Consider the following 14,159-nt stretch of genomic DNA (forward strand, 5'->3'; position numbering starts at 1 on the left):
GCAAGAGGGTCATTGATCCTCTACCTCATCACACGAGCCAAGGTGTGAAAACAGGTTTGGGTCAAAATCAGCCAAGGTTTCGGTTGGACCCATTGTAAACCTTGCCCAACCCTATCATGTGATTTATTGTTTTATTGGTCCAGGATCAACATTGCAATTGATCGACCAACTGATCAACAACATTGTTGCGATGTCATAACTTTGCAATGTGGCGGGAAAGAAAAAAGTGCTTTGGTTTGCCTAAAGCCCTAGAACAAAGAGTTAGGTTTACTGTTACCCAAATTTAACTAATTCGTCTTGGTTTGCTAATGTTTGCTTTTAAAAGCATTAGCTAACTTCTTGGCTAATGCTAATTGAACGCTCAGACCACGTCATTTGTCAGCTGTGATGTTGTTCCTGGATCAGCAGTTATGATGACGTAAAAACAACACCAGCACAGAGATATCAGATCAGTTCCTAGTACACACCAGTCATTTCATATAGAAAGAATCAGCCACTGTGTAGAGGACCTAAACTTAAAGGATAAAGGGCAGCCATAGGATGACATACTGTGATATTCCAACTGTAGTGGTAGTCAAAGATGACACATTTCTTTTAACTTTGTGCCATTATGATATCAGTGCAAAATGCATTTTAGGTTACGCCACTATACGCTAAAGGTCATGCTCAATTTTAAAAGCAATGCAATTGAGTAGAGATTAGGCAGGTTATATATGTCTAAGTAACATGGGCCACCTAGACTGGTTCCTGATCAACTGTAGTTTTTGCTGACATAAAAGTCAAACTGACAAAAGACGGCACTCCCTCGTTACTTTCATTTGGCTGACATACTAATCTTGCTGTTATTAAAAGTAACAGCAACTTCAATTTTAGTCATGCAACTCGATGCTTCCTATTAAAAGAACGGGCATTAGTCATCACCATTGTTAACAGGTATGTTGATGAGAGCATCTTATATCTATCTATCTTGAGAAAGTAACTTAAGGACAGTCAGATTTGCATTATGTTTAGCATGTTCCAGGAAGTACTGTGCCTAACCTTTATGTACCTTAATATCATAGCTTAACTGTTTAACTTTAATTTGAGACACTGCGCATTAATTGTAGCCAGAGTAACATAGAGTCATGTATTGTAATGGTTACAAAATAAATAAATGGATCAGATTCACATTAACATGGCACCAATTCAATTCAGTCCAATTCAGTTGTATTTATTGCTAATCATGGCAGCAGAGGAACAAGATCTAAGCACAAGATCCATAGAGGCTGGGGTCAACCACAGGTGCAGGCTGTGTAAAGATGCCCCTGAGACAATCCAGCACAAAGCAGCAAGGTGCAAGATGCTAGGAAGAAGGGCATACATGAAATGCCATAACCAAATGGTTGGTATAGTATATGGCTCAAGCAGATCCCAGGAACAACATCGAAGATCTTTGTCCAGACGAGTGCAGTCCTAGGAACAGCTAAGATACTGCACAGGAAACTCAAGCTCCCAGGCCTCTGGTAGAGGACCTGAGTTTGAAGGAGCTTTAAATTCCCTCCTCGCTTTATATATATTATATCAAACATGTAAGTGAAGTGAACCCTAGCAGACATGAAGCTTCAGACCTGTGGCGTCATACAAGAATCACACATTTCAGTTTGAAACAAGTGGGGGTTTTTTTTTTTTTATTTAAACTGGCTAGAAGAATACATTTTCCACTGCTAAAGCATAGTGTTCGATTTAAAAATATACTGTTATACTTTGCTTTTTGTATAGCAAACATATCACCTTTACTAAAGAAACATATATTTTTTTAATTAGTGATTTTTTTTTCTCATAAGATATTTTTTGATGAAGTAAAAGAAACAGCTATTTTATAGCAACTGCAGAAATATTTTTGTTTGGTAATCTCAGTTTCAAGGTTTAATATCATGTCAGTATGACATTAATCCCCTCAAAGTTTTATAAGCTGCATTTCTGCTCACCCTAAAATCAACCAATAATAATAATACAATGAAAGTAATGAAAATTACATATTCAAATGTCACCAATGAAAAACCACTTTCCAAGCTAACATATAAAGAACCTAATAAGTGCAGCACAGTATATTCTTCACAGCACTTCTTAGCTGATCCAAATTATATAAAATAGACACAGATGCTGCGTTCCAGCAGCAGAAACCATAACAGATGTCGAGAAGCACTGGCTACAGATCCACTGTTCCCACGAACGCTGCCAGCTGTAGTTAGGATTGTTCTGGTATGACGGGGCTGTGTGGGTCGATACACATTGAAATATCCTGTTTGATTAGGGAACATCTTCATCTGGTGGATTTAAAGGGAAAAAAACATATTTTAAGACATATTTAATGTTCACATCATTATTTGATGTCTATGTTCCTGCACTAGAATACATGCCCCTGGTTTATTGGTGCAGAAGTGTAACCTGTTATGTAATCTGCTAACTGCTGGCGCCTGTCATAGAAGTCTCATAAGGGTTGATGAAAAGGTGAACTCACCTGACGCACATCCAGATTGCCAAAGATTGTGTTGAACTGTTGAAGACAGTCACGTGTATTTCCTCTTCCTGCCCAGCACTGATTAGTGATATACTGAGAGCAGCTGATTTCACAGATAAGTGAAAGCTTCATTCACATCAGAGGAAACTGAGCAGATGAATCACTTTACCTGACCCAACATTATACTGACTCTATTTGAACGTAGTCTATCATAGCTTTTTGTGCTGTGGTGCAGTTCTATCATTACTCTAGCATTAAACATCATTGCATCTCCTTGTTTCACATTATTGCTATGAAAAAGTACGGTATTTTCTTACTTTTTTATGATAGTAAATGCGCTTTGCTTTTCAATGTGTGTTGTTAAGGTCAACTATCACAATCATACTTGAGCTTGGGCACTGATTTCAAGTCTATCAAGTTTCCTAAAAACTGTTCAATACAGTCATCAAGTCAAGGACAACATAAAAAAAAATCAATATTTGCAGTGAAATGTAGTCAGCATTTATTAATTAAGAATAATTTCCTACATGATATATGCATGTTGGTATGCGTGAAAGTTATTCCAACTGAAGGCCAAGGATCACATGTTTCTGATACATTCTGTTTTTAGGTATGTTTCTTTTGTGATATAAAGTTGCCAACATTAATGATATAAAACATACCATAGCTTCTCTCTGCTTTTCTGGGATTAAACATGCTTAAAACTTGGCTAGAGATCATGACCTGCCACTAAAGAAAAGGGAGACATTTTGGATTTTCACACGACCAGCTGTCCAAAGGACTGAACAGTGAACTTTAAATGTAATGTCATAGTTTACCTAGTAAAGTTAAACACAATAAAAGTTTAAAGTTGTTAATATTCATTCACTAAAGATTCCTACTATTATATATTTAATAATATTTGCACTGAATAAACCTACGTTGTTTTAAATCTATAGTGTGTTGTAGTATCTCTATAGATAATGAGGAACTAGTAAAAAAAAAAATCCCTGTTAAGTCACTGCCCGGGGGAGAGATATTTTAATATTTTATATGATAAATTCTTCTTGATCAGTGGTTTAATCGATTTAATGTCTTAGCAAGGTGATAGCAGACCTGTACCTTTTATTTTTTTGGAAATCCCTCAATCAGAACAGAGTATGTCGCCTTTAGATGGAAACTAATGAGATAATGTCATGCTAACATCTAAATCCATAAACTCTCAGCTCAAGTGGCTGACCGGAATGTCACGTGGAATACACATTACCGACTCTCTACCATCAGTATTACTGTTTATTTCAAGTTACAGCTGTTGGTTAAAATATTTAAAAATTGTTTAAGACTGAAAAAATGTGCAATTTTGTAGAAAGTAAAAAAGGGCTGGTTTCTATATAGTGCTCAAAGTGCTTTATACAACTTCCCTCATTCATACTCACTCACACAAACACTTTTTTCTATGCTTTTTCTAATTAAGTGCTGTTCACACACGTTCATACTCGGATAGGTGCATTGGAGAGCAACTTGGTGTTAGTATCTTGCCCAAGGATATTTAGCATGCAGGGTGAAGAAGCCAAGGATCAAACCACCAAGCTATGACCTACTCTACCTCCTGAGCTACAACAACCCCAAAAAAGCATTTGTTCCCTGTCTAGGTGCCTCTTAATAACAATCAGCCTTCTCATTGTGTAAACACAATCCAGTACAAAGGGAATATAGTAATTTTAACCATTGTACATAGGAATGTCAAACATCTGTATTATTACTCCCATTTTTCTTCATCTGGCATACTATACAAAGGCCTCAAGGCTGAATTACCTTTTTAAAATATCTGACATTACATATAACTTACCAGGTTTAAGTCCACATTGATTGACTCTGTAAAGATTGTCCAGACAACTGTTTCACTGCATAAAGGTGTATAAAAAACCCAAGTACAGCATATCCGTCTGGATGCTCTGGAGGGGCAGTGAGACCATCCTTCTGAGTGACTATGTGCATCTGGAAGAGAGTCCAACAACTTATAAGGCAAAGCAAAATATAGAAAAGGAGTTTAGATGTCAAGTAATGAAGAAACATTGTACCTCCATTGGATATCTGTGCTCATCAATTGTGTGCTCTGAGCCTGGATTTTTTACATCACCCCAGTGAAAGTGAAACTGAAGTGCGGTATATGTTCCACTGAGTCCACCTCCACTCACTTTAACTTCATTTCCTTTCAGTGTGCACTTGACTACAAATGGTATAGATTGTTGTAACTTGGAAAACTTTGCATGTATATGCAGTTTTAGTTAGATTAAAAAGAAGATAAACATATTTAATTATGACATCGATGGCTTTGAAGCCTTTCTTGAGTTCTATAATATACTACATAAATGACATTCGCTATTACTCAGTGCTGAAAAATACTTTTTCTCCGCCAAATTTATAAAATGCATTTTCATTTTCATTATTAGCAGTAAAGTATCTCAAAAAGCAAATCAACTTAAATACTTGAGTAGTTTGTGTACCTGTATGTCCATTGTTCATAATGGACGTGAAGACATCCCGAGAGTTGAAACCGGTGAGGTTGAAGTTTCCCAGGTTAGGGTCAGTTGTTACATTTTTGGTCACGATATCAACAGGTGACTGCTTTGATCCTCCACAAAACCTATTAGGGAGTTCTACCCACTGACTCGGAATATGAGCTGTAAAATTGAAATGTGGACTTAATACCACAAGTCAACCAATTAAGTTGATCAAAATCGTTCATTCAAATGTTTATCGGATACTTACCACAGCCTTCATAACACCAATAACTTGCAGCAGCTGAAACGGAAACACAGCAAATATGAGCTTCGAATAATGCTCATTCACATCCTGGATAAACTGTGGCTTGTTTTTATAAACATGTAAAAGTGACATGAGGGAGAAAGTGAAGTATTATATGTTTATGTTCAACATGAGTGGGACAGGTTGGTGCTAATCATTATAAAAGTAAAAGTAAAGCATTTTACTCACCACATTTTGTCAAAGCCCAGAAACCCAGGTACAGCACAAGGGTGGGATAATACATCTTCAAGGGGAAAATAAAACCAATCATCAATAACAAAAAAAATAAATCACTTTAGATTTGAGATTTTAGGAAAGAGGAAGCATCTCAGTATTGTTCTCAGTGGAATTTTAGTTTATTCTATTAAGATAGAATAAATTTAAAACAAGCATCACAAAGCCCTAAAATGATCACTTGGATGAGATTTGTGATCCTCATTCTTTTACAAAACTCCATGAAGAAGCTGTCAAGATTAGACAACTGTTCATATTACTGTACTCAGGGTTAAAAGTTTGACAAATCATCCTACCTTCACTCTTCCAGTCTCTGGGTTCCAAGTCTTATGAAGTGATGTGTTGGTTTCAAGTCTCAGATTAAAAACTTTTGTCCACTTTCAATGAGTCCATCAGTGAGAAAGGGGTAAGAAACTGCTCCAGTACACTTCAAGATACTTATCTATATCTATCTATCTATCTATCTATCTATCTATCTATCTATCTATCTATCTATCTATCTATCTATCTATCTATATATATATATATATATATATACACATATATATATTATGGTAATCAATGGGAGGACACCCCCTGTGTATAAACAAAGAGCAGTATAGGGGAGACACACAACACGGTTGAAGACACTTTCTCAGAATGTGGTATTCAAATAGAGGCATCAATAGGAGTGTACCAGTTATCAGGTTAAGTCAGTATGTTTAACTATATTCATTCTACTCCGATGCATCACTTAGGTGCTTATGCATACATGAAATCATATATTTGATCCCAGAGGATGGAATAATTAAAGAAATGGACAAAACAAGACAAAACCCCAAAATAGTGCATACTGCAACAAAATGTACTCATTCCAATGGCAATACATTTTTTCTAAAGCACAGCACAAACAAATCTTGTTATGTACAAGAAGTTTCAGATGCTCAGCTTACAAAATGTTTCATAGGAAATAAAGCTGTTTGTCGGGTTTCTTTCTTTTCTTTTCTTTTACAATCCAGAAAAACCACCCTTAGTTTCTATTACTCCTAGACGAGACAAAGGTGAAAATATAAGAAAGGTCTTATTCAAAACACTCTGATTTGGTGCAGTGACAGGTCCTTCACTTTGTTTTTTGTATAGAGTTTATCATTTGTATTATCATTTATGCAAACTTGTGGATTTTTTTTTTTTCTTAATCACTGAGTTGGACAACCAAGCCCCCATATACAGTGTTCGGGTCAAACAAAGCTGATGGTATGAGCTTCATATTCAGATGACATTTTTGAAATTGATATCACTCCTGCATTTCCTGTGATACTATTTAAAACATTGCATTGTATAGTTGTAGGGCCCCCAGGAACAAATTAAAGTCACTGACATGGAGATTTAACCTATCCATTCATGTGACACATCAATCAAAAATAATGATACTGATAAAAAAAAACAAAAAAACAATACCACTAAATCTCTATTATTGAAAAGGGAAATGAAAAATTCCAAAAGTGTAAACTTTATATTTTAAAGAAAAAAAAAACATTGAAAGATTCATCCTACCAACTGGTGCCTATTAGCATTCAGTACGACCCCAATCATGTGACCATCCACAAACTATTATCAAATAAAATAAAACTATTATACACAAAACATTCACAAATGTTTAGATCAGCAAATAAATTAAGACATGATTCCCACAAACCGCAGTAATTACACTAGTCAGCCAACAGTGGTGACAAATTTATTAAAATTCAATAGTCAAATTCCATTCATATATCAATTTATTAGAAAATATTGATAGGTAGAGGTACAGAGATTTACAATTTGTTATCACACGGGCGGCATGTCTGTTACCTGGTAATGTTTAATGTCAACCAGTCTTGTGTTTATACACGCATCACTTTGGTAAGTGAATCTACACAAAAAGGTTTTCTGCCCTTCATGTCCTCACACATTCATCACTATGCTTCATTAGGCCCAGTTCTCTTTGTGTTTATGCGGAACAGAAATCCAGCAAACACACAACACCTTTTTCCAAAACATTAAAGATGATGGCGAGGTATGGAGTAAACTGACAGTCAAATGAAAATGATTGTTTATTAAGACATATGACTGTGCGGATCAGTGAAAGACTTGATCTTGACATGACAATGTTTATCATTTTTACAATTTGTTGGTCTTTATTTTTCTTATTTTCTTTGCCAAATCACTGACAAATGAACAAAGATTTTTTAGTTGGGAAGCACAGAAAGATTGCACCTGATCTTACTAATTTACAAAAAAAATACATTATATTATTTAATCATCTGATGTTTACTTCTGAGTACAGTAGATCAATTTTTCCTGTTTACTTTGGTTCATTTGTCACAATGAGTACTGCCTCTTAGTCTGTGGCAGTATGTCGACAAAACAAGCACAGTTGTTTTGGTTTGATCTTAAAGACAACAAACCGCTAACAAAAAAGACATGGATCACAGGGTCCCTGTTTGATTGACAGATTTGCATGTTTACTTGTTGAAAAAGATTTTTAAATTGTTGGTATCAAGTTTGGCCTTTGATTTGGACCATTTTTTCCTTTTTGGTAATCTGTTTTTTACACCTTTATGTGTGTTATGTAAGACTAAGTGCCTGAATTACCTATAGAGAAATATAAGTCATGACATCTGACATTTGCACCGGTGCCTTACTGGCTTCCGGGTTTTATTGTTTACAAAATCTTTAACCCACAACTTCGGTTTCTGAACCCAATTTATTGTGAACCATTTAAAGACTGTAACAGTTAAATCGCAGAAGCTAAAGGATGCATATGATGCAAAAAGCAACTATGCTAAACACATTTTTATTAAAAGAACTAAATTTTTTATTGGATAATGGCAAAACAGTTTGTACAGTGTTTTGCATTAAATTGTACTCTAACGGGATGCAAGCACAAGAAGTCAAAAAGGACACAACATGAGAAATTGCAAATTGTCATAATGTTCATGGTCCTTTTTTCCTCTAGTGCAGTCACACATATTCCTATCAAGTATATAAAGCATGATATATGGAATTATGTAGCAAAGAAAAAAAAATACAACTCTAAATATGCCTTTATTTTAGATTCCTGAAAGTAGCCACCCTTTGCTTTGTTGACAGCGCTGCAAAGCCTTGGCATTCTCTTAATCAGCTTCATGATGTAGTCACCAGGAATGGTTTCACTTCACAGCTGTGCCTTGTCAGGCTTCATTTGGGGAAATTCTTGCCTTCTTGATGAGATTGGGACCATCAGTTGTGTTGTGCAGGAGTCAGGTTGGTACACAGCTGACAGCTCTACTGGACAACTGTTAGAATTCAAATTATGGCAAGAACCAATCATCTAAGTAAAGACAAACGACAGTCCATCATTACTTTAAGAAGGTCAGTCAGTCAAGAAAACTTTGAATGTATCCCCAAGTGCAGTTGTAAAATCAATCAAATGCTACGATGAAATTGTCTCACATGAGAAACGGCCCATGAAAGGAAGACCAAGAGTCCCCTGCTGCTGAGGATACAGTCATCTGAGCCACCAGCCTCAGAAATTGAAAGTTAACACCACCTCAGATTAGAGCCCAGATAAATGCCACACAGAGTTCCAGTAGCAGACACATCTCTACATCAACTGTTTAGAGGAGACTGCACGAATCAAACAGCTGCTGAGAAATCACTACTAAGGAAAAGCAACAAGCAGAAAAGGTTTGGGCCAAAAAACACAAGAAATGGACAGTTGAAATCTGTGCTTCGGTCTGATGAGTCCAAATTTAAGCTCTTTGGTCCCACCCTCCATATCTTTGTGTGATTTTGCCTTCAGTCCATGGGAGTGAAGGCAAAAGGGCCAGCAAGTGCTCAGCATCTCTGGGAACTCCTTCAAGACTGTTGGAAAACCATTTCAGGTGACGACTTCATGAAGCTCATCGAGAGAATGCCAGAAATATGCAAAGCAGTAATCAAAGCAAATCATGGCTGTTTTGAAGAACCTAAAACATAAAACATGTTTTGAGTTATTTCATTTTTTTTGATTTACTACATGATTCCATGTGTTCATTTATAGTTTTGATGCCTTCAGTGACAATCTACAATGTAAATAGTCATGAATATAAAGAAAAGCCATTAAATGAGAAGGTGTGTCCAAACGTTTGACTGGTAATGTATATATTTTATATATCTTTTTTGTCTGCATGATTCATGACAAGCTCCTATATGTCTGTGTGCATGCCTGCATATGTGTGTGTCTGTGTGTGCGTTCCATTAACACCATGCACAAACTGTGTCTCTAGATCCAGCTGGATCTCTGAAACCAGAATAGTTATTTTTGTTTTTCAATTTGATATGTAATTGTGAAGCTAAATGTCAAATTGTGCCCTTTCTCGCAATAAAAAAAGAATAATTCCCCAAATTCCTAAACCTACAGTTAGAAAAACTCCAAAACCTTACAATCACATAATGTCTTTGACATAAGTAAAAATATTACTTTATCAAATTTTGGGACTTTGGTAGAAATAATGAAAAGACAAAAAAGGGGAGAAAGAGTGAAAAGAAGAAATCATCTCTTACGGGAGAGTTTTAAGTATCATTTAAAACATAAATATGTCTTTGCTTTTGTTTGCAAAATTCATAGAAAGTTTGTGTGGGATGTGGTGAAGTCTGGTGAGCAGTTTCACATTAAAGCAAATGGACATAATTCCCAAGGAGCTCAGAGCAGAGAGGCAACAGTCCTGTAGAAACAAAAGCAAAACTATGTGTAAAGGCAACAGTGCAACAATAATGAATCTAAAAATATCACTGTGTTTTTAAACATGAATAGTCTTACTGAAAGAGGGATCCAGTCAGCTCATCAACAAGACCACCTACAAAATGTAAGTCAAACCAAAGTTAATGAAATCTGTGAACACACAGCAGTACACCCACAGAATCACAACTAGCATTTACCCGGTGTGCAAACTGTTTCACAAAGAATGGGACAAATGTAGCAAGTTGAACAACCCTGGAAAACAAAACAAACAAAAAGGATTAACGCAAAGAGGAACTGGGCAAAATGAAGTGCTGTGTATTATTAGAGCAGTTATAATCCTTTTTAAGTCAAGATGCTTACTTGGCAGTGCTCGCAGTGATCTGACTCATCTCCTTCCTCACACGGGCACTTGGCACAGTAATTAGAGCAATGCTACAAGATGGGAAGGAACCACAACTTAGAGTGATTAGTCATGCATATGGTATATAGTCAGGACAAATCGACAATACAGGACTTACAATGATGTGTGATTACTGGGTAGATTCACAAAAAAGTCTGTTATTTCCATTACATGTTTTTTTGTTTTGTTTTGTTTTGTTTTTTACCTCACAAATGGAGCAAACACTACACAAAGATCCAGAGTGGAACTGTGGAGTGTCAGTAACTCCCTCCTCTTCATCTGAGTCACCTTGGTTGTCCTTTGTGTCTTTACCTTCAGCCTCATCTGTAAATGGTGCACAGAATCAGGAACTGTATTCTATTCATTTCAATTCAGTTTTATTTATACGTCCAAATCACAACAACAGTTGCCCAATGGTGCTTTATATTGTAAGGACCAGGGAAAACCCCAATAATCAGATGACCCTCTGTGAGCAAGTGCTTTGGTGACATTGGACTGGAAAAAACTAACAGGAAGAAAATTGAGAGGTAGCTATACTGATTGGTTGGGAGTGAGGGGAGGAAGACAGGACAAGACATGCTGTGGAATAGAGCCAACTGTATCTTGTAGAACATTAAATTGTCTAAATAAATATATGATTATAACCCTATATGTCTTGAAAAGATTTTGCAGGAAATTCTTGCAAATTTATCCAAAATAAAATACAATTATATAAGTTTTACATAAGTATTCACAACCTTTGGTCAATACTAACACCCTTTGCAACAATTACAACTGCCAGTTCCTGCTACCAAAACCATCCCCACTGTTTGATGCTACCACCGCCATGCTTCACTGTGATGGTATTGGCCAGGTGATGAGTAATGCCTAGTTTCCTCCAGACATGCTGTTTTGCATTCATGCGGAAGATTTCCATCTATGCTTTCATCAGACCAGAAAATTTTGTTTCTCCTGGCCTTCAAGGGCCTTTGAACAAGTGAAAGACTGTGAATGCGTTCCTGATTCACTGTATCAAAACCTAAGTATTCACATGGGTTTCCAAATTGTTGTGTTGGTGCTGATGATTTAAATTCATTTGGCAGTAATTTACAACTTCATTCATCACTTTTTCACCCTTTTTGTAGTTAACCGCTGAGAGTACAGTGACTTTGGGCCTTTTGAGCCTCTGTACTAACACACAATCCAAAAAGACCTTTTCTAGTGAGTACTGATTATTGCCATTTATTTAGAAGTTACGTGTCTAACGTTTAATTCTGCTTGATGCAATATTATGGGACAGATGGTCTCTTTTTTTGTATTATATTTTTGTCATAACATCATGTGACATGTTTGTTTTTACAAAATAGTCTAAGTAGATTTATTGTAAACAAAGCTAAAATTCCTACAGGTGCTGTTTTTCCATAATATTATTTGTTGTCATTTTTTTTCTAGCATGAAGCAATGACTGAAAAAAAAAAAATCCCTTTATAACACCCTCTTTTGGACAAATCTCAAAGTATTCAATGTTTGGTGCTTGTTTGAAGTCTCAAAAGCTACACTGGCCACCAAAAAATAGATAGATACTGTTGCATTCCTGCTATTGCACAGATAATCCAGTCTATTTTAGGACTGATATGTATGACAGTGTTCCTAAAGTAACCCTAGTAAGCTGAACAATGTCAGAGAGCTACTGTAGAGTACAGAGTGACTCACGGGATTCCAAAAAATCTCATTATTTGTTGTAACTTTAAATACTGCACCATTTAGTATCTTGCTAACCCATTAATATGTTTCAAAATGTGTGCATGTTTTTTTTTTAAAGTGTGATTCACCATCTTCATCTTCAGAGTCATCCTCATGTGTATCCTCTTCAGCACTGTCAGCCTCTTCCTCATCTACATCCTCTCCTTGAGTTTTTTCATCATTACCCTCTTGCCTTGCTTCCTTCTTGTCGTCTTCCTCATTATTAGCTGGGACTTCCTCCTCCTCATCTGCATCTGCCTCCACCTCTTCCTCTTCATCCTCCTCTGCTGCATATTCTTCTTCAGATTCTTCCTCTTCTGCATCATCCTCATCTGAACCCTCACCTTCTTCTTCCTTTTCAACATCCCCGTTCTCCTCAGAATCATCTTCTTCCTCATTATCAGCATTGTCATCTTCCTCCTCTGCTGTCTCCTTCTCATCCTCCTGTTCTTCTTCCACCTTTTCATCAGTCTCTACCTCATCATCATCTGAGTCTTCATCTTTTTCTTCATTCCCTTTACCAACCTCAGCCGTTTCACTTTCTTCAGCCTCAGCCTCCTTAGCATTTCTATCATGGAGGCTTTCCTCCAGTTCGTTCAAGTCTTGGGCACTTACAATAGCAGAGAAAGGGACCTGGGATGAGCACAGCATCACAAGCAGGAGACCTACCACCCAAAATTTTACAGGTGCCATCTTGGGAGAAATGCAGCTTTGGAACTTGAAGACGGTCTTATTCTGGTTACTTTATTCTTCCACCAAAAACCAAAACAGTCGATGGAAGACAAAAAGCTTCTAAAGGCGCAGCAGATTTAGGCAGTGTTCAGGTCTTTTTCCCAGGCTCCTGAGAGACTGTTTGAAAAGAAGTGTGCTCACAGAGAGCAGAGTGCCAGCCTTGTGCTGGGAACACAGAGGACACAGTGGAAACACGACTGTGTGTGGCTGTGTGTATTTGAGTGACAGAGGCACATGGCGAGAATGCTCCTGATGCCCTTAACACAGAGCATTAGAGAGGTGAGTGTGCATGTGGTGGAGGAGGAGGGGGCTACTGAACTGCAGGAGGGGGCAAAAATAAGATTTTTTTTTTCTTATTAGAAATTACAATAATTAAATAATTTGAAGATAAAGTTATGGTTCTATACACAGTTTTTTTTTGTCATAGCTTCCAAACTATTCAGGAAAGAAGCAGAGCTTTGATAAATATACTATGTGTGGGTTTTTTTTAGATTAATGGTTCGCACATTTTTGGAGTATTCTTCTCAGTATCTGCTATTTAATTTAGTGTAAACAAAAAATAGTGTCCACAGCAAATGAGAATACGTAAAGATCATGCAGACGTGCATGTACATGCAAGGAAGTGGAGAGGAAAGCACTTTGTGCTTACTTCCCAAAATAGCATTTTTTGGTCTTTTTGTTTTTGTTTGTTTTTTTAACTTTGGAGCCAGCAGGAGGACAACAGTGTTATAAAGTCCACACTCACAGTGGCACAGTCAGCTACAATACTGCAGAGAGCAGCCAGGCTGAAAGCGATGACAGTGCCTCTCAGTGTGAGCTGCTCCTCCGGCAGTTGACAGGTGACGCAGCTAACTATTTACAGTGAAGGCTCCTTCAATAGCTTGTTCCACTATGTGACCCTCAATGGAGCCATGTCAGACTGAAACTCAGAACTAGCATGCTTCTTTAACACTATCCACAACACTTATGTGCATAGTAGATCCAACTATCACAATCCCACATTGTGCACACAATTAAAATGTATTTATTAATGACAAATAATAGTTTCTTTCATCAAGTTTACT

At 36.8% G+C, this 14,159-nt stretch overlaps 2 protein-coding genes across 3 annotated transcripts in view; one reads left to right on the top strand and one right to left on the bottom strand.

The window, feature by feature from the left end:
- Positions 1-14,159, top strand: part of LOC100701335 (protein tyrosine phosphatase receptor type H) — a 574,626-nt gene that overhangs the window by 283,644 nt on the left and 276,823 nt on the right. The window lies entirely within an intron of this gene.
- Positions 7,258-13,277, bottom strand: LOC100704310 (sarcoplasmic reticulum histidine-rich calcium-binding protein). The gene is made up of 6 exons (XM_005448313.4): positions 12,453-13,277; positions 10,847-10,965; positions 10,602-10,673; positions 10,439-10,493; positions 10,320-10,356; positions 7,258-10,224 (listed from the first exon to the last, which is right to left on the bottom strand). Exons 1-6 carry the CDS (start codon positions 13,054-13,056, stop codon positions 10,203-10,205), a joined length of 909 nt encoding a protein of 302 aa, XP_005448370.1. The 5' UTR covers positions 13,057-13,277; the 3' UTR covers positions 7,258-10,202.

The sequence above is a fragment of the Oreochromis niloticus genome, linkage group LG8 (genome assembly GCF_001858045.2).
Source record: "Oreochromis niloticus isolate F11D_XX linkage group LG8, O_niloticus_UMD_NMBU, whole genome shotgun sequence".
NCBI lineage: Eukaryota > Metazoa > Chordata > Actinopteri > Cichliformes > Cichlidae > Oreochromis > Oreochromis niloticus.